The following is a 27,137-nucleotide window of genomic DNA, read 5'->3' on the forward strand; positions in this document are numbered from 1 at the left end:
TTAATGTAAATGGCTCAAAAACTTAACCAAAAAGCTGAAATTGCCAGAACTGATAAGGAATCCACTTCAAACATAAACATGTTAAAAGTAAAAAAGAGGGAACAGGATATAACTAGGAGTACTGAGTACAGCAAAGCTAGAGTGGTGAAATGAGGTAAAGAAGACGTCACCAAAAAGCACCAGAAATAAAGCACACATTTTTATAAGAATAAAGGGGCTGATTCATCAAGAAGACACAACAATCCCAAGGACGTACCCAATAACAGAAACAGAAAAAGCATGACGAAAAACCCAAGAGAACTAAGAAATGAAACCACATATCCACAATAGGGTTGGATATTGCAATTCTTATCCTTCAGTAATGGACCGGTCAAGTAGACAAAAAATAAGTAAAGATAGAGAAAATTTGAACTACACACTATCAACCAACTTGAACTAACTGACATTTATAGAATCTTTCACCCAGCAACAACAGTACACATTGTTTTTTAAGTATACGTGGAACAGTCACCAAGGTGGTGGTGTTAGTTGTTCAGTCATGTCTGACTCTTTGTGACGCCATGGACTGTAGCCCGTCAGGCTTCTCTGTCCTTGGGATTCTCCAGGCAAGAATACTGGAGTGGATTGCCATTCCCTTCTCCAGAGGATGTTCCCAACCCAGGGATCAAACCCAGGTCTCCTGCTTTGCAGGCAGATTCTTTACCATCTGAGCTACAGGGAAGTCCCAAGATACACCATGTATCTCAGTAAATCAAAAAAGACTGAAGTTATATGGTCACAAAGGATTGAACAGAAATCAATACCAGGGACTTGCCTGGTGGTCCAGTGGTTAAGAATCTGTCTGCCAATGCAGGGGCAATGAGTTCCATCACTGGTCCAGGAGGATTCAACATGCCACAGGACAACTAAGTCTGCAAGCTGGAACTACTGAAGACCGTGCACCTGGAGCCTCTGCTCTGCAGCAAGAGACGCCACTGCAGTAAGTCCATGCTGCAACTAGAGAATAGCCCTCACACAGCAACGAAGACCCAGCACAGCCAAAGATAAATTGAAAAAAAGATAGAAATCAGTACCAGAAAGATGACTGGAAAATACCCAACTATTTGAAAATTAAGTAATATACTTCTAAATAACAAATGGATCAGAAAAAGAACTACAAGGTAAATTAGAAAATATTTTAAGCTGAATAAAAATGAAAACGCAATACACCAAAATTTGTGAGATATAGCTGAAGTATGCTCTGAGGGAAATCTCTAGCTTGGTGTTATTATATAAAAAAAGAAAGATCTATATTAATGAGCCAAGCTTCCTCCTTCAGTAGCTAGAAGAAGGAGAGCCCATTAGATCTGGATCATTAGAAGGAAAGGAACTGCATGGAAGTATTTTTTTATAAAATGAAACGTGTACTAAACCACATGACCCAGCAATCCATTCAATCCCACTGACTCCAAGGGAAATAAAAATGTTGTGTCCCTGTAAATGCTTGTTCTTGGATACTCATAGTTGCCTTATTCATACCCCAGCTGTCCTTCAACAGGTGAATGGATAAACACTGCAGACCAGCCACACCTGGAATGGTACTCGTCAATAAAAAGGAAAGAATGACATATACAACATGCGGATGAGGCTCAGAAACAACATTGGGTCAAAAAAGGGTACGTTTTATGTAATTTCTTCTCTGCGAAAGTCTCAAAAAGACACATATAACCTGCGGTTTCAGAGAGAGGGTGTGGTTGACACAGACCTGTGACAGAGGGGCCGGGGTTAAGCGGGAAGAGGCACAGCACATTTTTAGGTGATGGAAACGTTCCAGGTCTTGGTTTTGGTGACAGTTGACAAGGATGAATAAAACTTTCAAAGCCTTATCAAAATACACACTTAAACAGGAGCACATTATTACACATGTCATACATAAATAGGAGTGATCCAAGATCCAGAAGGCAATGGGACTTTAACAATCAACACCACTGAGTCTATGAGGCATCCTGAGGGCTGGGCTTCTCGCGTTACAGTCTGAATGGACAGCGCAGGTAGTGGCCCAGGGAGACAGGAGTGGGGTGTCACCCAGCGTCTGCTAGGTTGTCAGGACAGGGCATTCTGGGGGGCTGGGCACTTGGGGGGTTGTGGAGGACACAGCATGGCTGCCTTAACAGCAGTATGTGACTTTACATTCTGTAACAGCACCGGGCTTCAATGCTTAACTCATACATATTCAATCCAGGGGCAGCCTACAGCTTCCTGTATGTTTTTAATTTAAAAAAATGATAGCAAGGCCTTACCAGAGAGTTGCTTGATGGCCACGGGTCTCACTTTGTAGGGAGTTCTGCAAGAGAGAAGGCAGTTCCACTGTAAGACGCCATCAAAGACGTCCACACACATCTGGCCCAAAAGATAAGCACTTGGGCTGAATTAGAATTTACCAGTGAATTAGGTCTTTTAAAAAAATGAGCTTCTTTGGTGGTTCTGAGCTTCTTCATTCAGAGAAATTCTCAACACTTTAAATATATTATTTAAATAATGGACCCCCTCTGCCATGTTCATATTTGGTTAATAAAACAAGCATGTTGAATGCAGCTTGGATGGCAGAGTTGCCTTGGTCTGCCTTGACACCTGGCTGATGCAGGAGGCTCTCCCACTTTGACTTGGTTTGAGCTCTTGCCGACGGCATCCCCCACGTACACAAGACAGGATGGTGTCAATAACTCCGGCGAAAATGCACTGGCACCTTGGTGATGTCATCACCTTGGTGATGCACCTTGATGATGTCATCACCAGTAATCAAGAGACCCACAGTGGTGGGGAGAGGATACTGGTGATGTCACCACAGATTGAAGGTCATGGTCCCTGACATACAAGGACCCCCAGCAAAGCTGGGGATGGGGGAGATGATTAAGTCAATGGGAAACAGGCAAAAAATAGGAACAGGAAATAGTTGACAACAGTTAACAAAAATAAAGAGAGGCACCCCAACAAAGAGGCTATTTTTTAACCCAACGGTTTAGCAAAATTCTAGAAGCAGATGACCAGAGTGCTACAGGGCACAGGGAATCAGACTCCGACAGGTACTGCTGGTGGGCGTATGGACTGCCAGCACCCTGGGGACAGCAACCACGGAGTCAAGTTTAAAATCCACGGTCTCATCAGGTGAACCTGGGAATGACAGCAGTAACGCCTTTGATTCTCTCTTACGGCAGCGACCCCCCCGCTTCTGGCCCCAGGGCCTGGTTTCACGGAAGACAGTTTTCCACGGATGGGGGAGGTGAGGGGGTGACTCTGGGATGATTCAACTGCGTTACATTTATCATGCACTTTACTTCTAGTATTATTACATCTGCTCCACCTCAGATCATCAGGTATTAGATCCTGGAGTTTGGGCACCCCTATCTCACCGGGGTATCTTCATATGCCACTTATTCATTCATTCAGCACATTTTTTCACTGAGTGCTCAGCGTGGTTGGGTTCTGGTGACATAACAGCGAGCCAGACAAAAAGGCTTTGCCCTCACGGACCCAACGTTCCACGGTCAAGTACACCTTGAAAGGACATGGCTGCTGCCTTTTGAATGGCTAAGAAGTACTCAGGCCCCTCTCCACTGGGGGTGGATGATGCCTCAGCTGAACTGTGGAAGGTCGAGAGGTTGTTAAAAAGATGGAGACAGTGTCCAAGTACCGAGGTGGAGGGATGCCCACGACACTTCATTAGGAAGATGGAGCAAGAACAGGGTCACAGCCAGTCAGCCAGCTAAGCCCTGGAGGAAGAAAGCATAGGTGCTGGAAGGATGCACACCAAACACCGAGCCTGGGTGTGAGCTGAGCCACTTCAGGCACGTCTGACTCTGTGTGGCCCCACAGACCAAAGCCCACCAGGCTCCTCTGTCCGCGGGATTCTCCAGGCAGGAATTCTGAAGCGGGTTGCCGTGTCCTCCTCCATGGGATCTTTCTGACCCAGGTGTCTCTGGGACGTCTAACTGCATTGGCAGGTGGGTCCTTTGCCTCCAGTGTTAACTGGGCTCATACCTGTGGTTTAATGGTTTCCAGGCCACAGAAAAAAATTGTCTGCAATGTAAAATGCCGATAAAGTATAAAAATAACAGCCGCGTGGCACTGTGGCTGGTGGACAGACAACTCCAGGAGCCTCTCAGACCTTGGCCTCCCACGAGGGTCCTCCTGGGAAAGAGTACGGACGGGCAAGGCCCCCAGACCTCCTCAGGGAAGCACCTTGCCTAGAGAAAGGGCCTCTTCCAAAGACCCCTGGAAGCTGGTTATTTGGGATGTGGGTACCTTCACTACAGAGGCTTCACAGTAATGGTATTCGGGTCCTGGCAGATCACAGAGCACCCTCCTCAGAACCCACGCAGCGTGAAGCGTGGTCCCACCTGCTGAGCCCGTGGCAGGGAGGGCTTGGCCAAGGTAGTACCAGCAGTCTTGGTCTTCACACTGACAAACTGAGCAGGGTGACTCCATCTTCCCTGGTTCCCCCCACCCTAGCAGGCGTCAGCCTCGTCAGCTTGCAGACTGTGGGAGGCAGAGGTCCGGGAGGGGGAGCTCACTGAAACCCCCCGAATGTGCGTGGAGCTGACTGTGAACCAGCTGTGGCGTGCTCCGAGCCATGTGTTGGCCCCACCCAGGAGAGGAGTGAGGGGCTGGGGTCTGGGTAACCAAGTGAGAGGGTGGAGAGCCACGGCGAGGCGACCGTCACCACCCCCTCTCCTCCTCCCTCCGCACCCCTCCCCCATAAGCAGCACTGACACCGGGGCCGTGGGGAGAGAGGGAGCCTGGCGCTTTCTCTCCCTCCCCCTCATCCCTGTTTCTCTTTTCTCCCCCTCCTCTGCAGCCACAAGACTGTCTCTCCTCCCTTCCTCCCCACAGACCTGATGCAGGTGTGGGAGGTGGTAGTGAATCAGAGCAGGTGAGGGAGGTGGGTGGAGGGAGAGGCAGAGCTGTGCATCCCAGCATACTCAGACCACAGCTGGGCCCTGCAAAATGGCACTTGGCTCCTCCATCCTTAATCCTCTTGATTCTCAATGGCAGGAATGTTCTCAGAACCAGTCACAGCGTTTCCACGAATGAATAAACTCCTGCCTCAGCCCGAAAATGAGTTGCAGCTTCATTATTTCTTCCTCAACAACAGGACCAACATAAACCACTTTCCACTTGCCTTGAACTTGTATTTGTCTTTTTCTGAAATGTAACTATGTCTTTTCAAACATGTTTAGTGGGAGCCAGGATGGAATCCAGGAGGCATTTTCCCAGCTGGCGTACGTGGTCACATACACCACCCATGCAAGTGCTCAGCCATTTCATGCAGTGGGCACCTCACGTATCACAGCTTGGCTAAAACTGGAACTAAAGGAGTGATTATGTCACACGTGTGCTGTGCCCTCCTGGCTCTTCTCTCTCTCCACATGCTCTGCCCTGCGCCCCATCTTTCCCTGAACTATTTAAGCGCCTGTTTCTCTCCTTTGATGAGGGTCTTGAAGCATTAGTGGCAGAAACAGAAGGTGTTCTCAGGAGGCAACATGCCTGTCAGTGGGACACCATGGGATCCAGAATGTCCCCAGTCCAGCAAGGACCAGATGCTCGGTCCCTCTGAGCAGGATCTGAGCTAAGTTGGGACGTGTCTACTTGCATTTGCTGGTTTTCAGGAATCGGGTGGTTAGCAATCAGCTTTCTTACCACTTCCAAAAGAAAGAGGAAGCCACTCAGCCCACTATTTGATAAGAGCCCCTCTGACTTAGGTGAATATATGCCAGGTTATTTAAACTGCTGGTCTGAAACATTCGCTGATCATTAAGGCAAGAAGTATTTTGAAGACAGAGTCAGAAGGTCATGAAATTTGGCTTGAAACGAGCTGAAAAGATTAGTATAAGAGATGGGGCACCCTGATTTCTGATCGGTATCCAGCTGATCACCGTCAAGAGTCCTTGGAATTTGGAGAAAAGACTGTGAAAACGCCCCATGAGAACATGACCTGGGCAGAAGGCAGGTGAGGTGGACCATCTGATGCCCCCAGGGAGCCCCTCTTGCAAGGTGGTTCCTGAGTCTGAGGCTGGCGGGGGTGGGGGTGGGGGGTGGACAGGCACTGACCAGGCTGGCAAGGCTGAGGGGCTGCAGGGTCTTCAGAGATGGAGGAAGCTGGAGGGACACAACCTGATGTGATTGTCTTCTGAGAAGAAGCAAAATTCATCCAGCATTTTCCAAAAAGGGAAACCCTGTGTCTGGTGGACATGACCTTCTGGTCACTGCTGGGGTCAAGGGCAGTTTCCTAGGTTTCCCACACTTTACATCTGTGATTCTGGTGTCACATGTTCGAACCACCTTTGTTGTGGTTTAGCCCCTCAGTCGTGTCTGACTCTTTGCGACCCCATGGACTGTACCCCACCAGGCTCCTCTGTCCATGGGATTCTCCAAGCAAGAGTACTGGAGTGGGTTGCCATTTCCTTCTCCAGAAGGTCTTCCCGACCCAAGGATCGAACCTGGGCCTCCTGCACTGTAGGTGGATTCTTGACCACTGAGCCACTGGGGAAGCCCTGGAATCACCTGGTGAGCTTCAAAAATAAATCCCTCACAAATTTGAATTTACTAGGTCCTAGGGGGGGACTGGTCATCAGCACCTTTTTGAAGATCCCTGGTGGTTTAAACCTTTAGTCAGGGCTGACAGTCACTGTTCTGTTGGGCTAGATCACACTATGCATATATAAAGTGGGCAGGACAGCCCGGTGGCAGCTGGAACGGTGGTACTGGAGAGCAGGAGGCAAAGGAGCAGATGGGAGGCCTGGACGGGGGCTCGGGTGTGAAACCTTGGGAATACTGCCTCTTCAGGGCTGAGAGCAAGAAAACAAACACAGACGGGGAGAAGCTGGAGGCGGAAGCTCCAAAAATGAAAAAGGTCCACAACCCCAAATGCAGGGAGTGGGTGAAGGCAGCAGACAGAGATGCTCAGCGGCCAGAATGGTGATCAAGGGGGTCCCGGCCAACATCACCACCACCTGGGAACCTGCAGAAATGCCAGTTCTGGAGACCCACCCCAGACCTAGGGAACCAGATGGAGGGGTTGGAGAGCAGGAGGGAAGAGGCTCTGCTTCAACCAGCTCCTGGGGATGCACATGAGGCTGGTGGTCTGGGGGCAACGTGTAGGTCTGCAAAGAGAAAGTTGTGGGGACCACTAAAACCAGTCCCCAGCCTCTGCGCCATTGACCTTCGGGCAGGTGAGTCTGGGGTGGGGGGTGGGGCTGGCCCTTGGCTCGGGGACATGGAGCAGCAGCCCTGGTCTCTGCCCTCTGGGTGCTAGACACCTGTCCCTGCTGTGGCAGCCAAAACATTAGACTTCCCCCAGCGTCTCCTGGGGAACAAAACTGCACGCCATTGACAAGGGCTGGCACAGAATAAAGTGCCAAACGAGATATGATGAAGTGACAAAACAGAATAGACAACCTACAAACTGCTTTAACTAATTCAGGAAACACGCAGCTTTGCTCCATCAGAGACCAGATCACATGGACAGGACACTTCCCCTCTGATGACATCATTTTATCTTGTGGACGTCAAGGGTGACAGGTCACTCGTGCCTTTTCTCATGAATACAGATCTGGGTCAGGCTGGAGCTGGTGCTGCAATTTACAACAATGTTCTTGGAGTCTTTGGGGATTCAATTAGCATTCTTCCTTCCGGGGAGCCCGGAGCCGATAATCAGAGCGTAATCAGCGCCAGAGCACGTGGGAGCAGAAACTCCTGATGATGAAATTAAAAATTCAGGAGACTGATGGACATAAAAGGAGGGGGAGGGGAGGCCTGGCAGAAGCACCCAGTGCTCAGGGCAGGACAGTACTGGCCGCCCACCACTGAGCTCAAAGGACAGTGGAGGTTGTTCGAATGTTCCAGGACTTCGTACCTCCTGGGGTTTGTTACTTCCTCGGCTTTCTGCACCAAAGCCTGGCAGTTCTCACTGGCAGTCCTTGCCGGTGACTGGGCGCCCTGCACCCAGGTCCGAGTGATAACTGACGTTTGCTCAGCTCAGATCTGCATGCACCTTGGGTCGGGGGAAACTTTAAGGCACTTACATCGGAGGTCCCAGGGACCGCATCCCAGGAGCCTAAATATTTCCACATTGCCATCAGGCAGCCAGGGGCCCTCCGGTGGCTGGGACATGAGAGGGTCTGCCTGGACACGCCCCCTCCTGCAGGCTGGAGCAACTGTATCAGTCCACTTGGATGGCTGGGTTGACCCGTGTTGCTCAGAGGGGGATGCAGTGAGTGGCAGGAGCAACAGGCAGGGGTCCCCAGGGGTACCCCATGCCCAATCTCGCTCCCGCTCCCAGCCTCGCATGGAACACGGTTTGGATTCTGCCTGGCCCCAATGAAAATATAAAGTGGGGACCGCCAGGGATTCTGGCTGCTGGGCAGAGGGCCGGGCACGAGTGGGAGGCTCTGCTCAGTTCTCGTCTTCCCTCTGGCCACAAGCGGCCAGGCTGTTCTACTGATGTTCACAAATGTGTTTACTGCCCAAGCCTCTACCTCTCCGGCCTCTCCTGGTTCCGTTCCTCCAGCGCCCAGGCTTCCTCCCATCACTGGGCAGAGCAGCCGGTGGGCAGCACTTGCTCAAGGGGTCAATGCCCAGTGTCACCAGGTGCTCTGGTCAGGGAATCTCCCGCTCTGATGGACAGGGGCCGGCTCTGCTGCTGTCACTTAGTCCTCGGCTTCCCCCTCTGTAACTACCCCCTCAGAGGGCTCCTGTGGACCCTCAGCAAGGTCCCTGGCCACGCTCAGAGCTGCCGCTTTCCTGGAAAGTGACAAGTTCTGGACAGTAACCGGAAGCCTCTACCCAGACTCTCCCATCTTTGGTTTAAACACGGATTTCCCTGCATCTGCACATTAAGAAAACAACCCTGGAGACCCCAGCGTGCCTGCAGAGAGCAGTCAGACATGGCGAGAAAGAGCTGATGAAACCTGCCAGCCACTTACCGTTCTGAATTGGCGGGCATGGTGGGGTCAATGGAGACCATGGCATCATCCGTGGTCAGGAGGGAGATGGTGGTGTTCCTGGAAGACAGGAGAAGCCGTTGTCTTCACCCTGATGTTGTCTCCTGGGTGCACACTTGAATCTGGGCCTCCCTTGAGGTAGGAACCTGAGCACCAGGCGGTCCTGCCCAAGGGGCTCTGAGTGGTCAGCCCCAAGACTCTGGCCCTCAGCTTGGTAACAGAATTAAGGGTTGCAGGTGCACTTTTAAGTGCTCAACAGATGTGTAAGTCATTTGAAATGGGAATTGGAGAGAGTCTAATTTGTTGAGTTGGGAGGCTCAATAAAACTGTGGTAAAGTAGAAATGAACATTTATATCAGCCGGTAATTCAGGGTTTGCTTTTCCCTTTCATTTCCTGGGGGAGTCCATCTAAACAGGCAAAAAGCTCTCCTACTAAACAGTTTTAAGAGGATAAGTTGAAACTTCCTCTAACCTCCATCTCTGGGGGGCCTCTCACCCAAGGTGTTGCCTTAATCATACGACTTAACTCTGGTTTTCAGTTGTGTATTTTTAAAATTTGTGCCGTGGCAGTGACACCTGAATCGCAGGGTTGTTCTAAAAAGGAATATATATTTATTTCTTAGCACACTGCTTATCAAAAGATGCCCCAAACTGTGGGCCAGTTCTTGCTGCTCCAGGCTGCCACTTGCTGTAATTTCAGGCATGTAACCTATTGCCTAACTCTCCTTTTCTCACCTGACTCTGAAAGGTCCTGACTGTCCTTCCTTCTCACCCTCCTTGACCTGGGTTGTAACTTTAAAGTTAACTGCAGGTCAAAGTTATTCCTGATTACTCTCTATAGTCACGAAGTTAGGACAGAAAATTCACTTGCTAGAACAAACTGCTGACTGTGGTTCTCGAGGGTAGTTTTCTGGTCTTTTCAACTTATTTCTGATATCAGTTTTTTTCTTAAACGTTGATCTGGATCCCTGGGTCATCTGGGACTGGGGGATCACAGCCTAAACATTACCACCCTTCTTTATCCTTTCTCCCAAAACAAAGGAATAAATGAAAGAAAGAAAAAAAAGAAACTTTTAAAACAGCAGTTTCTGCCTAATCCTGCCCAACGGTTCACTCCACTAACACAGCTATGATTGTTGGTGGGCAGCCGGCAGTGGTGGCTGAAACCTCCAGGGACTCATCCATTGATTCGAAAGGTCCCATGTGCAAGGTGCAAGGTGAGTCCATCAACCCTTCCAGGCCTCCCATCCCCTACACTCAGCCACTCGGCCCCCTAGGTACCTGCCCCTCCGGGTGAATTTAAAGGCAACCCTCTGGTGGGGTGACTCTGAGTCACTCACCGAGGCAGGCCGGTAGCGATGCAGAACAGGTCCATAATATCACTGGAGTTGCAATACTTGCTAAAGACCACCTGCAAAAACAGAAGCACATGGCTGTGAGGGGAGGGCAGGAGTGGGGCAGCTGGTTTCCACGGTGATGTCAGATTCCAGGGGGTTCTCTCTGCTCCCGACCTGCAGGTTAATCTTACAAAGAAAAAACCAAAATCACCGTGAGCTCTGGAATGCTACATGCACATCTCATTGAATTGACTTATACAAGTTGAGGAAAACATGACTCTCTTGTTCGTTGAAGAGTTGTGAGAAACAACGCTGTCACCCAGGTAAACACACTGGCAGGTGACAGGCTGCCCTGTGCCCCACTGGGGACGTTGATGTACCACCCACAACCTCGGCTTAATCATGCCCCATCTTGCGGGGCGGGTGCGGGAAGCTCAACGACCTCTGGGGCCATTATGTTAAAAAACAATTTCAAGGTCATCAGCTTAAAAATAAAAGATTGCCCTTTAGGATTTGGGGACTGGGGCTGCAGGACTAAATCAGACAGGGAATCACAATGAGAAAGGATGTGGTTGGAACCGTGGGTCCACACAGGGAACAAATTTCACGCAACGCAATTAATTCTGCACCCAGCCTGGGTGTCCAGTCCTGGCTGGACAGGAGAGAAACACGTTCACACCTGCACCTTTTGTCCGAGGGGTCTCGACTGTGAGTGTGGGCTCCAGAATCGCTCCCTGGGAGAGGGGGCTTCAAGTACAGCCTGCGGTTGTTCTCCAAGGCTGGATGGTGCATGGACAGTCCCCGCCAAGGCTCCTGTTTTCATCACAATAGCTGTTTTCCTTCAGTGTTCTCCCTGGAATGGCTGTAAGGTCCCTCTGCTCACCAGCAGGAGTGGGCAGAGCCTCTCCACTGAACATGGGCAGAGCCACGTTGAACAGAGTGGGGATTTTTCAGTGCCCAGAGCACTGTTTTTTTTCAGCCAGATCAGTCTGCATCTTTTTTAATTGGAAAGAGTGAAATAGAGCAAGCAGATATTTTCCCCACAAACGTGGCCGTTCCCTGACTACCACAGCTCCTGTGTGCCACTGGCCTGGCAACGCTGAGACAAAGCCAGCACCCCCGTCCAGGCTGCCCACTCCATCCCCCACCCCAGGCGGTGTCTGCACTCCCCAGTGACGGGGCCATTGATGGGCACTGTCCACCCGCGGCCACCATCCTGGCTCAATGCAGGTCCACCAGGACCCCTGCAGCACCCCCGCATTGGCCCTGCAGGCTCCCGGCCCAGCACCCAGCCTCAGTTTCTAGAACTCAGGCCTGGTGGTGCTGCCTTTCTGTGCAGAAGCCTTTGCTGCCCTGTGCGTCCACGGTGGAAGGAAGGTCCACCTCCCCGCTGGGCTCCTGAGGTTCTGGAGTGTGTCCCTGGAGCCTGTGTCCTGGCCAAGCCCTCAGCCCGCCTTCACTCTAGTCCACGGGCACCCCTCCCTGCCCTCTTTGGTTCCGGGGCCCCGCTTCCCAGGGGCTCTCCTCCCCTCTCTTCCTCCCAGCCATCAGGACTTGGCGCAGCTCCTCCACAGGGCCTCCCAGCTCCACTGCCAGCAGGCTCTTGCTTTCATCCATCGTGTTCTCAGGACAGCACACCTACAGGGCCCCCGGCACAGGCTTTCATTCTCACTTTGGCTTCTAGGGCTGCGCCTGTGTGGGGTGAGGTATGGAGTCTGGCCATCCCACCACTGACGAGGGGCCATTTCTGACTTTCCCGTTTGAACCTTTCTGAAGTTCATGTCCATTTGGTGCAGACTGACTTTGTGGGTTTTCTCCAGACCCCAGTAAAGGGCAGGGGTGGGTGGAGGCAGAGGGTAGGGCAGCTTTGTCTGTGAACATTCGATTTGCCCGAAGATTCCAGAAAGGGGTGAGGCGGCTTGCAGGTCATGACCAGATACTGGTCAGGAGTGGAGCATGGCTCCAGGAAGTCACGACTGAGCAGGCCCTCCCCAGGGAAGACAGACCCAGAGCCTGGAATATCCGGGGAACCTCGACAAGAAGTGAGTCTGCCCAACTTTATAAGCACCGCTGATGAAATCTAGAGGCGAGTCTTTTGTGGTTTCCTAGCCTCAGGATAGCGAATAATAGAAGCTGTAAAAAGTCCAATTATGAAGTCTTCCAGCAAAGCAAGTCCAGGAGCGCCCAAGGGGCTCACTGCCATTCTCGCTGCCCCTTGTGACTGATTCAGCTCAACCCAGGGAGGGAGGCCAGCCTTCTCCTGTGTCCAGAACAGGCTTAGAGATTATTTTTGACACCAGGCTGGAGGGTAGGGGGCTGGAAGGAAATCAGGAATAAGCAGAAAAGACTGCATTGGGTGTCTTCCATTGCAATGGAAAATCATGCTGTGTCCACCGGTAAATCCATTTCAGCAGGCCTCTACTGTACAGAAATGCCCGGTTCTTTGATTTCTCTTTTGAACCAGTTGTGACTTCTTACCAGTTTCCTTCTTCGGCTAAGACATTGTTAGGGTAAAATTCTTTGATGTGTGGCCACTTTACATGTGTGTTTGATCAGGCTTTCACCTTATTATTAATAGTTGAGAAGCCTTTAGTGGGGACAACACAGGTGAGAAGCTAGGGCTGGAACATCACATGAACCCTAACATCAGCAGCACGTGACTCTAACGTGGGACACGCCCAGACAGCCCAGCTCTTCACCAGGTGCCAGAAGAAGCTTCCGGCCTAGAAGGATTATTCCTGGCGTGGGAAAGCAGCCCGTGCCCCACAAATGCGTGGTTGGCGTGGGAAGATCCCCCAGCAGCCTGGTCAGGGGGGCACAAGGCTCTCTGTTCCCACGCTGAATCATTCTGCAAATCCTTTATCCTCAATCCAGAAATAAACAGCAGTTAAAAAAAAAAAAGTGTTGGTGAAATGAAACTTATAAGTGAGATGTGGAGACAGCAAGATTAACAGAGGAATAAAGATTTTATATTGCCATCCGACTAGAGGCAGAACCGGCTGCCGTTCATCAGTAAGCACAACGGATCACCCCAACCCTTCCATGGGGTTTGACTGGCAGCTCCGCAATATGAACACAAGAGAAGAGAAACAAATGAGAACCCAGAGGCCTCTCGTCTGCAGAACGCTGATCGTTCCATGTATTCAGCCGGGACCTGTGAAGGTCACAGGGAACTCTGGTGCTGGAACCTACTGGTTGCCTGCAGAGTTGGACACTCAGGGAGCGCCAACCACCTGCCAAGCCCCGTTCCAAAGGGCCCCCAAGGGAAGCAGCACACAGAGGTGGACAAGGCTCCCTTGGGCCCAGCTGGCAAGTGGTCAGGGAGCCAGGACCACAGCCCAGGTCTCCCTCTGGTCAGTGCACACGTGACCCAAACACAGGCTCTTTGTGTGTGTGTGTGTGTGTGTGTGTGTGTGTGTGTTTAGTCGCTCAGTTATATCTGACTCTTTGCAACCCCATAGACTGTAGCCTGCCAGGCTCCTCTTTCCATGGGATTCTCCAAGCAAGAATACTGGAGTGGGTTGCCATTGCTTCCTCCAGGGGATCTTTCTGACTTTACTAAGCAATTTGGAGCTGGTGGCAACTGGGGTGAGTCCCAGGGTCACGGGACCCAGGCCGACCACACCGGCCACCAGTGAGATCACTGCGGGAATGGCCCTGGAGAAGAGAGGGGAGGGAGGCCAGACCACAGGGGGCAGGGGGAGGGGCAGGAGAGCCCAGCATCTTGAGTTGGCACCAGCACGGTTCTGTTTCTTGGTACCGACAGCACATCCACCAACACACTTAGAAACCAGGGCTGGCGACTGTGTGACAGATGGTCAGAGCGCTGCCAACCAGCGTCCAGGTGGGCTCGGGGCTAAAGAGATGGGACTGCAGTTTCTAAAGGCTTGGGGGTGACTTCTTATTCATTCTGAGTCTGGAGGTCTCCTCCAGGGACGGGACCCTATTGCGTTTTCATCTCTCTCCCCTGGGAGACCCCCTTCAGAGGTTCATGGAGGGGAGGATGCACAAAGTGGCTCCCGAGTTCCCGTGTTCCAGCCACACACTGCTGTCCATGTGTCAAAAAGCAGGTGGACGGATGGTGTCCAAGCCCCCAGGCAGCTTAGATAATCGAGTTTCTGGTTTCGAGGTTAGGAGGATGGAGATTTGATCATTGCCCAGCGGGGCTCCTGGCGGGCACTCTGTGGTCTTCCTGCAAACAAGCCAGAAGGGAGGGGTTTCATGTTCCTCGGGAGAGGTTCCAACCAGGACTTCTTGCTGAGAGACATGGCTACGTGTTTCAGCACTGGGACACTGTACAGGAGAGGGGACCCGCGTGAATACAGAGTGGCTGAGCTGATCCAGAGTGGAAACCGATTATGATGGGGTGGGCGGGAACCAGGACACAGGTCACCCAGCAATGGGGAGGGGTGGGACTCTAGGCTTCAGAGGGAGCTGCACAGGCCCTGAGGTTCACCCACAGATGGGGGCAGCCCCACCCATGCGTGCTGGACCTGTTCCAACAGGGAGGATCTTTCACCTCCTGAGAGGGCCCTGCGTTCACTTCCCCAACTTGGCTCATGGACCCTTCCAGGGCTCCCCCGATTCTGCCTCTCCATTCAGGCTGTGATCTGGCTCACCTGCCGTGTTTGTGTGTGTGTGTGTGTGTGTGTGTTAATCTGAAGGGTGCAGAATTAAGCCCAAAGTGTACTATTTTTCGGGCTTCCCTGGTGGCTCGGTGGTAAAGGATCTGCCTGTCAATGCAGGAGACATAGGAGATGTGGGTTCGATCCCTGGATCAGGAAGATCTCCCAGAGAAGGGAATGGCAACCCACTCCAGTATTCTTGCCTGGGGAATCCCATGAACAGAAGAGCCTGGTGGGCTACAGTCCACGGGGTCACAAAGAGTCAGACGTGACTGAGCGACCAAACAGCAGCAGCAGCAGCAGTCTGGTTCCCAGTTTGGAGTGGCTGGTGCAGTGAGATATCTCTGGCAACCAGCCCATCCCTTCAGCAATGGACTCTGCTGTGGGGAAACCTCCTGGACTGTGACACACAGGGTTTTATGCAGCTCAGACTCTGTCCCCTGGGTCTCTGACTTCACTCCCTGCCCCTGTCTGTGCATCCGTGACCGTGGTACATGGCCGGCCAGCCCCATGAGAGTCATGGCTGCTAAGAAAAGATGCTGTGTTCCATCTTCACCAGCGTCAGCTCTGATTTTTGCAGTATGCACTTGAGGGTTATGGCCCCGACACTCACAACTTGAAATCCACATGTAAAATTCACATAGGTGAACTTCTTAAAACAAAGTTTCCCAAAATGCTGGTATTAATGTCCATTACCTGCTCTTCTCTGTCTTTTTGCTTCCCCCTCTTTAAGGTGGCGGATGAAGGAGTCCAGGGTTGGCTCCCAGCAGTCCAGGCACAGAACGAGCCTGGAGGCCATGGCTGGGGCATTCAAACACAAGAAAGATCGGGTGTAGCATCCTTCCATTTGGTCTCCACAGGTGAAAATGACTTGTCATGGTCCCTGCCCCATTTACTCTGGCCATTTCAGCATCTACTCAGCCCAAATGTGGCTGCCAAGTAAACTATTTCCCTTCTGAGTAACTGGGAGCCCACATGGGAGGGGCAGTGGTTAAGAGAGCAGAGCAACCTAGAAAGCTGAGAGACAGCCAAGACAACCTTTGAGCACCCTCAGGGGCTGCGATGATCGCCCTTCCATATCTTGGTGCCCTGAGCTCTGTTTCCTAACTCTGTCTGAGGCACTTCCTTGCAGCTGCTGAGAACATTTCTTGCTGGGTTTGTCAAACTCTAGTTTGGGTTGGCTTAAAGTCAGTGACCACTGGAAGCTGTGGGTTTCTCACTCGACATTTGTGGCTCCACGCTGTGAAACACTCCCAGTCCTGGACAAATGAGATAACCAAGTGGCAATTTAGGTTTGGGCTGTTTTGCAGTCTGGGAAGCCAAAACCTACCACGATCACAAAAGAGGAGTTCAATGTGTGGATGCTGGGCAGGGACCAGGCACCAGGCGGGACGACGGCTGGTCGGAGACCTCCCGAGAGAGTAGTGCGTCCCTGGGAATTCTCTCTGGGAGGCCGGCTACAGTTTTTTTCTTGAGAGAGACATCTCACAGGGCTCATAAACCAGGATGGCATTACTTCCCTTTCAAAGTCATTAAACATTATCTGTGTCAGGTAAGTTGTGCTTTTGGGGTTGGTTGTAAAACATGCAATTACGTTCATTGTCTTGCTGTGATCTCACACTGAATGTAAAATTTTTTATCAACTGCCTTAGCAACAAATTTCACAGAGCATCTTTGAACTTGGAGTAATGAATCTTGAGCAAAATCTTCTTAATTATAATTCTAGTGCAGTTTTTTTTTTCCCCCAAAGTGATTTTAAATGGCTACAACTGAAGAAGAGAGTGATTGAGGTGGGGAGGTCTGCAGACACCAGGATGTGAGGTCCTGAAGGAGGGAGGGGAGAAAGGCAGGTTGTCCTTTTGGAGGGCACATGGCGAGCTCTGCTGCTCCAGGTGGTTCCCAAGCTCTGCTTCCTCCTCTGTTGATCAGACCTGGAGGCTCTGGTCCCCTCCTTGCTCCATCCACGTGGACTATGGATCTCAGCCCCCAGCATCTTAAATCTAACACTTCACCACAGCTGTATTTACTCTTGTATCTTGATGATGATGAATTATGCATATCCCACTGACATCAGAAATCTCCACCCAACCAAACGAGGGTACTGACTTCTAAAAATAGCCAAACTGGCCTCCAAGAAATGGAAGGAAAATCATCACACTGGCAAGAATGACAAAGGGACGGAGAGCCCAAATCTGGAAGCAACCCAGATGCCCTTCAACGGGTGAATGTTAAACAAACTCTGGTCCATCCGCACTGTGGATGAATTATTGATCTAGACAGCTGAGATGGATCCCAAGAGATGTACGCTATGTGAATAAAAGTTAACCCCCAAAGCTTACTACTGGATGGCTCCACTCATATGACATTTCTGCTATGACAAAGAGAGAGAGAACAGACAGCACTGGGGTGGGGTGGGGGTGGGGGTGGAGGAAGGAGGTGGGTGTGGTCATGAAAGGGCTGGACTGTCTTCTGCCGTGACTGTGGTGGAGGATACCAGACCCTACGCATGTGATTAAATTGTACAACTCCATATACGCCCTCAAATGAGCACAAGAAAATGAGGAAGTCTGAATAAGGTGGGGGACTGTCCCACTGTAATATCCTGGCCATGACCCCAGACTGTAACTTTGCAGGACGTCACACTGCGGGGAACAGGGTGAAGGGCACACAGATCCTTCCGTGGTATCGCTTACAACTACATGCTAGTCTTCACGTTTCCCCAAGGGCTTATCTGAATAAACACACCAGCTCTGGCTGGGGGTGGAGAGAGGGACACCCTTTGAGGAACATGTACCCAGGTGGCCCTGCTGGGAAGAACTGCGGCCACATGTGTGCCCTCTGACCCAGTATCCTGTTTCTAGAAACAGATTTTAATCTAAATTTTAATTTTAATCTAAAACTAAAACTAACAGCAAACTTTAATAATAATAAGAGCATTCATGGGGACATTCCTGGTGGTCTGGTAGTTAAGACTCCACACTTCCAATGCTGGGGCCGTGAGTTTGATCCCTGATCAGGGAACTAAGATCCCACATGCTATGCTGTGCGGCCAAAAAAATAAAAACTTTTATGAAGTGCTAGACTGTGTTCTGGTCACTTCCCAGGCTTGGGTCCAAACCACTGCCCTGCACGGGCCCTTTGCAAGCAAAGAGCTAGTGGAGGTGTTCCTCTTGTGTTCATTACTGCTGAGAAATGGAATTAAGCTAAACGTCTCAAAACAACAAAACGATTGCATCTTAAGTAAGTCTCCACGATGGAACATTATATAGGCACTAAAATCATGCTTTTGAACACTGCTGCTTCTGTCATGCTGAGTGACAATGATCAAAAGAAAAAATTATGTTAAAGAAGATGATCCTGTCCCTCTCCATCTTGCTGACAACACCAGCAGGAGAGGTCCTGAAATGTTCGCAGCAGTTTCTCCTCTCTGGTGAGCTAACGGGTTCTTCTCTTTTCTTTTTTATACTGCTCTGTAGTTATCAAATATTCTACAAAGAATACGTGGGGCTTTTGTAGCCAAAAGGGATCTAGATCTAGAAGCTGATGTTAATAATCGATAACAGAACTGGCTTATGAATATTCCCTCCTAACAGCGGGCTGCATTGCATTTACATAAGAATCTTGGGAGAGGGAAAAAAAGGTCTTTACCATTTTTATTTGGAAAGAATACTCTTTGGCTTTAAGCCAAGAGGATGAGAAAATTAAATGACAGTTAGCCAGAAGACAAAATTCAGAATTTAAATAGCATTTGGCCAGGAATGGGGGGAGCTGCTGTGTGAGTTGGAAGCACCGGAGAAAACCAGAATGGAGAGAGAGGCAGGGACCCTGTGGGTGGGGGGACAGGGTGGGGAGGATGAGGCCGGGCACCTCCCGGGATGGACAAGGAAGCAGGTCCCAGGGTTCTGTGCCAGCTGCAGGGACTCAGGCTGAGATGGGGCTGGAGGGACTGTCCATGGCCCCTGGGGGACCCGAGGCCATGCAGGCAGAAGGGGCTGCAGAGAAGGTGGTCCCCACCACCCCCACCACCACTGCCCACCGGTTCCAGTTAAGACTCGCCGCCCACACAGCGGGACTTCCTGGTGAAGAATTTCTACAGCGTCAGACCCTAACCTAATGCCCGTCACACCCCTGCATCTTCCAGACCCCACCCAAGTGAGGTTTTCAGTGACCAGGACGGGTGTAGGTAGAGTCCTCCTAGGGGGCTGCAGGGAGCCTGGGCGGGTCTCCCAGGGGTTCAGACAGCAGGTGGGGCAAGACCATCTCCGGGGGAGCTATGCCCCGAATTTGGGAAGGGGGTCTGATTGAGCAGCACTGCTCTGGAGTGAGGGCAGGGGGCGTTGGTCTGCCAGCGCTGCGACAGGTTTCCTTTCTTTAAGTAGGTCTCTGTAAACTCCTTTAGACACTAATTATAAAGCAACTGTGTGTGTGTGTGAACCGTGAACTTCCAGATTTCAGGCTGGATTTAGAAAAGGCAGAGGAACCGGAGATCAAATTACCAACATCCGCTGGATCATCGAAAAAGCAAGGGAGTTCCAGAAAAACATCTACTTTTGCTTTATTGACTACGCCAAAGCCTATGACTGTGTGGATCACAACAAACTGTGGAAAATTCTTCAAGAGATGGGATTACCAGACCACCTGACCTGTCTCCTGAGAAATCCGTATGCAGGTCAAGAAGCAACAGTTAGAACTGGACATGGAACAACAGACGCGTTCCAAATAGGGAAAGGAGTATGTCAAGGCTGCATAGTGTCACCCTGCTTATTTAACTTCTATGCAGAGTGAGCGAAAGTGAAAGTTGCACAGTTGTGTCTGACTCTTTGCGACCCCATGGACTATATAGTTCACGAAATTCTCCAGGCCAGAATACTGGAGGGGGTAGCCTTTCCCTTCTCCAGGGAATCTTCCCAACCCAGGGATTGAACCCAGGTCTCCAGCATTGCAGGCAGATTCTTTACCAGCTGAGCCACAAGGGAAACCCTATATGCACAGTAGATCACTCAAAATGCCAGGCTGGATGAAGCACAAGCTGGAATCAAGATTGCCGGGAGAAATATCAATAACCTCAGATATGCGGATGACAGCACCCTGAAGACAGAAAGTGAAGAAGAACTAAAGAGCTTCTTGATGAAAGTGAAAGAGGAGAGTGAAAAAGTTGGCTTAAAACTCAACATTCAGAAAACTAAGATCATGGCATCTCGTCCCATCACTTCATGGCAAATAGATGGGGAAACAATGGAAACAGTGACAGACTATTTTTGGGGGGCTCCAAAATCACTGCAGATGGTGACTGCAGCCAAGAAATTAAAAGACGCTTGCTCCTTGGAAGAAAAGCTATGACCAACCTAGATAGCATATTAAAAAGCAGAGATACTACTTTACCAACAAAGGCCTGTCTAGTCAAAGCTATGGTTTTTCCAGTTGTCATATATGGATGTGAGAGTTGGACCATAAAGAAAGCTGAGCACTGAAGGATTGATGCTTTTGAACTGTAGTGTTGGAGAAGACTCTTGAGAGTCCCTTGAACTGCAAGGAGATCCAACCAGTCAATCCTAAAGGAAATCAGTCCTGAATACTCATTGGAAGGACTGATGCTGAAGCTGAAACTCCAATACTTTGGCCACCTGATGTGAAGAACCGACTCATTGGAAAAGACCCTGATGCTGGGATAGATTGAGGGCAGGAGGAGAAGAGGGTGACAGAGGATGAGATGGTTGGATGGCATCACTGACATGATGGACATGAGTTTGAGCAAGCTCCTGGAGTTGGGGATGGACAGGGAACGCTGGTGTGCTACAGTCCATGGGGTTGCAAAGAGTCAGACACAACTGAGCGACTGAACTGAACTGAACTGTGTGTGTGTGTGTGTGTGTGTATTAGTCACTCAGTCGTGTTCAGCTCTTCGCAATCCCATGGATGTAGCCCACATCCTCCTCTGTCCACGGGATTTTGCAGGCAAGAATACTGGAATGGGTTGCCATTTCCTTCTCCAGCAGATCTTCCTGCCCAGGGACTGAAATCTGGTCTCCTGCATTGTGATGGATTCTTCACCATTTGAGCCATTAAGGAAGCCCCTCTAAAGCAAGTTACTCAGCTGTAATAACTTAAATACCAACACATCTGGGGAGGGAGATGTCATCCTGGGTGTCAGGTCCACACAGTCAGCACCCATGAGCCTGCCCATGACTGCTGTCCTGAGACCCTAGTGGCTCGGATCTACACGTCTCCTGGCCGGAGAGTTGTAGGGCCGCCCTGCTGGGGTTTTCAGGCCTGTCCATGGCCGCAGGACGGTCAGGCCAGGGCCCTCCTCATGCAGCCTTCTGGGGGTCAGTGAAATGAGCTGAAGCTCACTGGTGCTGACGCCAATGTAAGCCTGCGGCTGCCAGCCTAAACCCCAATTCCAAACTCAGTGCTCACACATGAAACCTTTCTGTTCCCACTAATTCTCCAGTGGGGGCTGTACATTTGAATTTACAGAATAAATGAGTACTAATACAGTCAGTTAACTGTTTGTATAAGCTTTACATTATAGGACTGTACGTAAAATTTTTGAGAGAAAAACAGTTCTGTTGCTAACGTTGTACAAATCACTGCACTGACTGTTGGCCCTCAGGGCAGAGGGGGCACCTGAGAGCAAGGACAGTCAGTGAGTAACTGCCCTTAGCTGGCTGCCTCTGATGGAGTGGGCCCTGGATTGGCTGCAGCCCCTGAGGTTCCCACAGTCTCACATCCCAGGATCGCCCTGAGCTGGTGCCAGGGTTGCGCACTGCTCCAGTCACATGCAGAGCAGAGGGGTGGATGGGGAGGAGTCAGAGAAGTGACTTCAGGCCCAGTTTCTCCTTTTCCAGCTTGACCCAGGGCAGGATGCTTAACCTTGAGGCTCTGACTCTTCCCCTGCAGAGTGAGCATTGTCATACCAGGGTGAAGGCTTCATCATGACATACAGACAGCCCGGTACACAGTAAGTGCTCAGCTAAGTGGCAGCTGTGATTACAGGAGGGCCCCTTGAAATTCACAGATGTCTTCCCTGGAGATGGAGAGGCACCCCCTTGATGTACCAAGGCCACTTTCACAAGCAAGAGGCACCAAGGACACACAGCCTTGACATCAACATGTCAGCATCTCTGGGTGGTTTCACATGTTGGGATATCGGGGCCCAAGCATCCTTCTGCATCAATAAGCTGAGGCCAAACTCTGCACCTGTGGTTATAGGTGAACAACCACCACTGCCATCACCTCCACCATCACCCCACCTCCACCGTCACCACCACCATCCCTTACTCCATCGTCATCACCACCACCACCTCCTCCTCTGCCTCCACCATCACCACCGCCACCTCCACCGTGACCACCACCATCCCAAACTCCATCACCATCACCACCACCACCTCCTCCTCTGCCTCCACCGTCACCACCACTGTCCCCACCATGACTACCACCATCCCTTACTCCATCGTCATCATCACCATCCCCACTGTGACCACCACCATCCCTTACTCCATCACCATCACCACCACCACCTCCTCCTCTGCCTCCACCGTCACCACCACTGTCCCCACCATGACTACCACCATCCCTTACCCCATCGTCATCACCACCACCACCACCTCCTCCTCTGCCTCCACCGTCACCAACGCCATCCCCACCGTGACCACCACCATCCCTTACTCCATCACCATCACCACCACCACCTCCTCCTCCTCCTCTGCCTCCACCGTCACCACCACTGTCCCCACCGTGACCACCACCATCCCTTACTCCATCGTCATCACCACCACCACCACCACCAACATCTAACACAGTTGAGTCCACGCTCTGGCCAAAACCTGAGCCAAGTATCTTTACACCCTGTGACCTTGGGTCCTTGGAGGGACCTCCTAAGCATGGAGTATCATCATCCCCTCAGCTCTCAGATGAGAGCTCTGACACAGAGAGAGAACCTGGCCTGGCTAGGTCTGTGTGGTCCTGGATATAAACCTGGCCCACCTGGCTCCAAGCCCAGAGATGTGCACAGTGCTGAAATCAGACTTTAACAGTGGTCCTAATGGGAAGCAGAGGTGGTCACTTGGCCTCTTTTCTGCTGTCCCTCCCCCTTAGCGGTGTCTATATTCTGTCTGCCTTGTTCTTAAATTACTGATATTTCTGATCACCTACTTGGAGTGAATATTGATTTGGACCCCACGCTCAGAAGACAAACCAATCCAAATTCCTTTCCTTTGTCTATCAGACCATGAGTCATTTTTATAGCTTTTATAAACTATTAAGCTTTTATAGGGCTGTGTCTTCCCTCAAAGTAAACCAGAGTATTTCAGTCTGGCCCCAGTGCCTATGCTCCGGCTCCACGAGTTAGAACTCACCAGGCCAGCTGTCAGGACAGCTGAACGCCAACTCAGTGGTGGTTTTGCTATCTTTGGGGGAATTAAAAGCTGAATTTCTATTGCTTTTTCAGCACCTGGGAATTATGAGTGTTTAATATATAAAACAAACAAGCTACAAAGAGACCAAGACCCAAATCCCATATTTAACTTTCTTTTTACTATCCCTCAAGAAATACACATTTTCACCAAAGGAAAGACTGTAGGCTATCTCCCCATCCAAGCATGTATATCTGCAATTCCTCTGCAGTCTACCTCAAATTATAAATTACATACATAAAGGTGAATATAATGTTCATTTCATCCTGCCCCTTGTTTCTAGAACATGTTACAATAATGTCACATTCAGAATGGATCACTGCTAACCACCAGGCAGGCAATCACGGCTTCTTTGTCTAAGATAAAATCTGAATTAGGCTTCATTTCTCTCTCCAATTTAAGAGGTATTTTTCTGGCCCTGTCATTTGAAAACATATAAAATAAAAACAAAAACTACCATTTATTACTATGAACCGGGCACATTACGTACATTCCCTAAAAAGAAAAAAAAAGAGAGAACTTTTACACATAATGGAAATGCTGTTACTACAAAAGCCAAAGGTCTGGCATGACAGAACCTCAGTCCCCAGCTCCCAGCTTCCACCATTAGCAACACAAGATCCATCCTGCCTTCTCTGTCTCCCAACTTCTCCCTCCATCAGGGTTATCTGAAAGCTCATTTTAGACACCATATTATTTCATGCTCGTATTTCAGCGTGGATCTCTAAAATCAAGATCTCTTTCTTAGGGTTTAAGACAAGCCACAGTGCTACCGTCAGACGCAAAGAAAACTGACAACAATTTCCCTTATTATTTCTCAGATGTCAGAGATCTATCTCCAGGGCATGTTTTGAGGACCATAAGTAATATGTCTTCCTAGACAAACAAATGACAAGGAACGCAAAGGGGATGGAAAAAATGGATAGAAAGAGGCCATGGGTGACAGCAAGTAAATGTACCCTGTGGATCCTGACTTGAAAACAAGTGTGTGTATATGTGTGTGTGTGTGTAAGAAAGAGAGAATGGTCCACTTTTCTTGCCACTTATTTGTCTTCAATTCTTAAAGCAAGCTTTAATGGTGGGGACTATTATTCCTATCTTGCAGATACTAAGGTTCAGAGAGGGGAGGAACCCTTCTTCCGAGGTCACACAGCAAGTGAGCAGGATGAAAAGGAAGGGCGACTGCCAGTCCAGCGGCAGGTGATGGTCAGAGCGAGGGAGAGGGGTGGAACTGGTGGCTCAGTGTGATAAACCATCTCATCTGATGGAGACCAGGGCTGGGTGAGGCCAGGAATCATGGATGTGCTCGGGACGCAGCACACGCCATGCAAAGCCTCCTGGAGCTGTGACAGGGTGAGTCTGGGGTGAATGCAGAGAGAGGCCCCAAACCCCAACCTCGTTGCAGAGCCTGCAAGGCCGGGAGGAACCAGCCGAGGAAAAGCCTCCAGGCTGGGCATCAGGACCTGACTCTGTTCCTTCTCGAATAAACTGTGCACCGCAGGCAAGTCTCCCAACACCTCTAGTCTCCGACATCTCATCCTCAGAGTGGACAACACCAGCTCCACCTGCTTCATGGTGTTGGGGGGCTCCCTTGGGCAGCCTCTGCCCCAAGCCCCATACGCTGGGATGACCACCTCACCCCACGGGTGAGATTCCTTCTCCCCGAGAGGCACGGTCACCACACGGGCCTGAAGTCAGCCCTCCTGGTTTACCGGCTCTGCTTCTCATGGACTCTGGAATCATGGGCAAATGCCTTACCCTCTTCAATGCATACCTTCCTCATCTGCTATGTAGGGAAGATACACAGCCTCTATAGAACACTTCCCAAGACTTCTAGGGTGTGTTAAGCATGATCCAAATGTGTGCCAGGCAGGTACCAGCCCCATTTACAGATGTGAAAACTAAGGCCCAAGATCATACAAGCAGCATGGGATACTGGTGGAGGCAAACCCCATTCTGCTGAAACCTGGGCCATGGGAAAAGCAACCCAGGGGGAAGGAGGGTGACTTGAGGCTGATGTTCTGAAGCACATCACCTCCCTAGCATCACCTTCTCTGGGGTCCAACACACAGGAGGCCTTCAATAAACGTCTGTTAGGCAAGAGCATCTGAGAAGCGCATTGGTCTCGCATGGCATGAGTTAATACAATCAAACGCAGAGCAAGATCTGCTGGGGGAGCAGCAGATCTTAGAGAGACATCTAAGCCCCTCCTGTCACCTGTGCCGGTGGCAGGGGATGCGGGATGTTCACAACACACAGGAAACTAAAGGCAGAAGGGACATGTCTGTGAAAGAAGCTCGGCTGGGAGGGTCGGGTGGACCACAGGAGCAGAGGAACGGGCTGGGGCTGCAGGGAAGGTGCGACCCCCTTGCTCTGCCCCACGCATACTCCAGACCAGCGATCCCGTGGGGTTTAGGGCATAGCGACCACATGCAGAGAGCCTGCGGAGCCCAGGAAATGTGGGGCCATCTGGAGCTGGAATGTGTTTACAACCATGTAGCTGACATCCCTGCAGTCCCTGAATAATGGCCCCCTCCATCCAGTATTCCTGCCTGGAGAATCCCATGGACAGAGGAGTCCATAGGGCTAGAGGAGCCTGGAGGGCTACAGTCCATAGGGTCACAAAGAATTGGACATGACTGAGCAACTGAACACACCCCACAGATTGTTGTTGTTTAGTTGCTAAGTCGAGTCTTTATCATCCCATGGACTGTAGCCTGCCAGACTCCTCTGTCCATGGGATTCTTCAGGCAAGAACACTGGAGTGGGTAGCCATTTCCTTCTCCAGGAGATCTTCCTGACCCACGGATCAAAGCTGAATCTAAGACATTGGCAGGCGGATTTATCGCTGAGCCGCCTGGGAAGCCCATGCCCCTGAGAGATACCCTCCCCCTAACCCCGGGAACCTGTAAATACTGCCCTATAGTCTCTGCAGTGTGTGCTTAGATCAAGGCTCCTGAGACGATCCTGGATGATGTAGGTGGGCCTAAATGAAATTATACAGTCACCAGGGAGACGGGGTGAGAGCTAACAACACACAGAGGAGAAAGTGATGTGAAGAGTGTGGGGCAGATACGACCTGGAGGATACTGGCCTTGAAGACTGGAGGGCTACGGCCATAAGCAGAGGTCCACCAGCAGCCCCAGATGTGGGAAGAGGCAAGGAATGGATGCTCCCCCAGGGCCTCTGCCAACACCTTGACTCTGACCCCAGTGAAGCTCATTTAGGACTTTCAGCCTCCAGCACTGTGAAAGAATACATTTCTGTTATTCTGTTTGTGGCAATCTGCTACAGACGCCCCAGGGATCTGGCACACCTTGACCTTCATTCTGAGATGGCTGGAATCTCTTTTGCAGGTGATAGGAGTCCTTTAGACAGCTGGACCATAAAGAAGGCTGAGTGCCGAACTGATGCCTTGGAACTGTGGTGTTGGAGAAGACTCTTGAAGACTCCCTTGGACTGCAAGGAGATCAAACCAGTCAATCCTAAAGGAAATCAACCCTGAATATTCATTGGAAGGACTGATGCTGAAGCTGAAGCTCCAATACTTTGGCCACCTGGTGCAAAGAGCTGACTCAATGGAAAAGATCCTGATGCTGGGAAAGACTGAGGGCAAGAGGAGATGGGGCCAACAGAGGATGAGGTGGTTGGATGGCATCATCGACTCAATGGATATAAGTCTGAGCAAACTCCAGGAGATGGTGAAGGACAGGGAACCCTGGTGTGCTATAGTCCACGGGGTTGCAAAGAGTGGGACACGACTGAGCGACTGAACAACAATGA

At 50.7% G+C, this 27,137-nt stretch overlaps 1 protein-coding gene across 4 annotated transcripts in view; it reads right to left on the reverse strand.

Annotated features, from left to right (window-relative positions):
* The window catches only part of PDE9A (phosphodiesterase 9A), a 104,287-nt gene that overhangs the window by 63,636 nt on the left and 13,514 nt on the right, over positions 1 to 27,137 (reverse strand). For all 4 annotated transcript variants that reach the window (XM_086417039.1, XM_086417030.1, XM_086417048.1 and 1 more), the window contains exons 2-4: positions 10,319 to 10,389; positions 8,961 to 9,038; positions 2,280 to 2,323 (exon numbers count right to left, since the gene is read on the reverse strand). In XM_086417039.1, the coding sequence (XP_086273165.1) occupies positions 2,280 to 2,323; positions 8,961 to 9,038; positions 10,319 to 10,389 (193 nt within the window). The remainder of the gene's footprint in view (positions 1 to 2,279; positions 2,324 to 8,960; positions 9,039 to 10,318; positions 10,390 to 27,137) is intronic.

The sequence above is a fragment of the Bos grunniens genome, chromosome 1 (genome assembly GCF_055505025.1).
Source record: "Bos grunniens cultivar Pamir isolate PY7600 chromosome 1, Bosgru_T2T1.0, whole genome shotgun sequence".
In the NCBI taxonomy this organism is placed as follows: domain Eukaryota; kingdom Metazoa; phylum Chordata; class Mammalia; order Artiodactyla; family Bovidae; genus Bos; species Bos grunniens.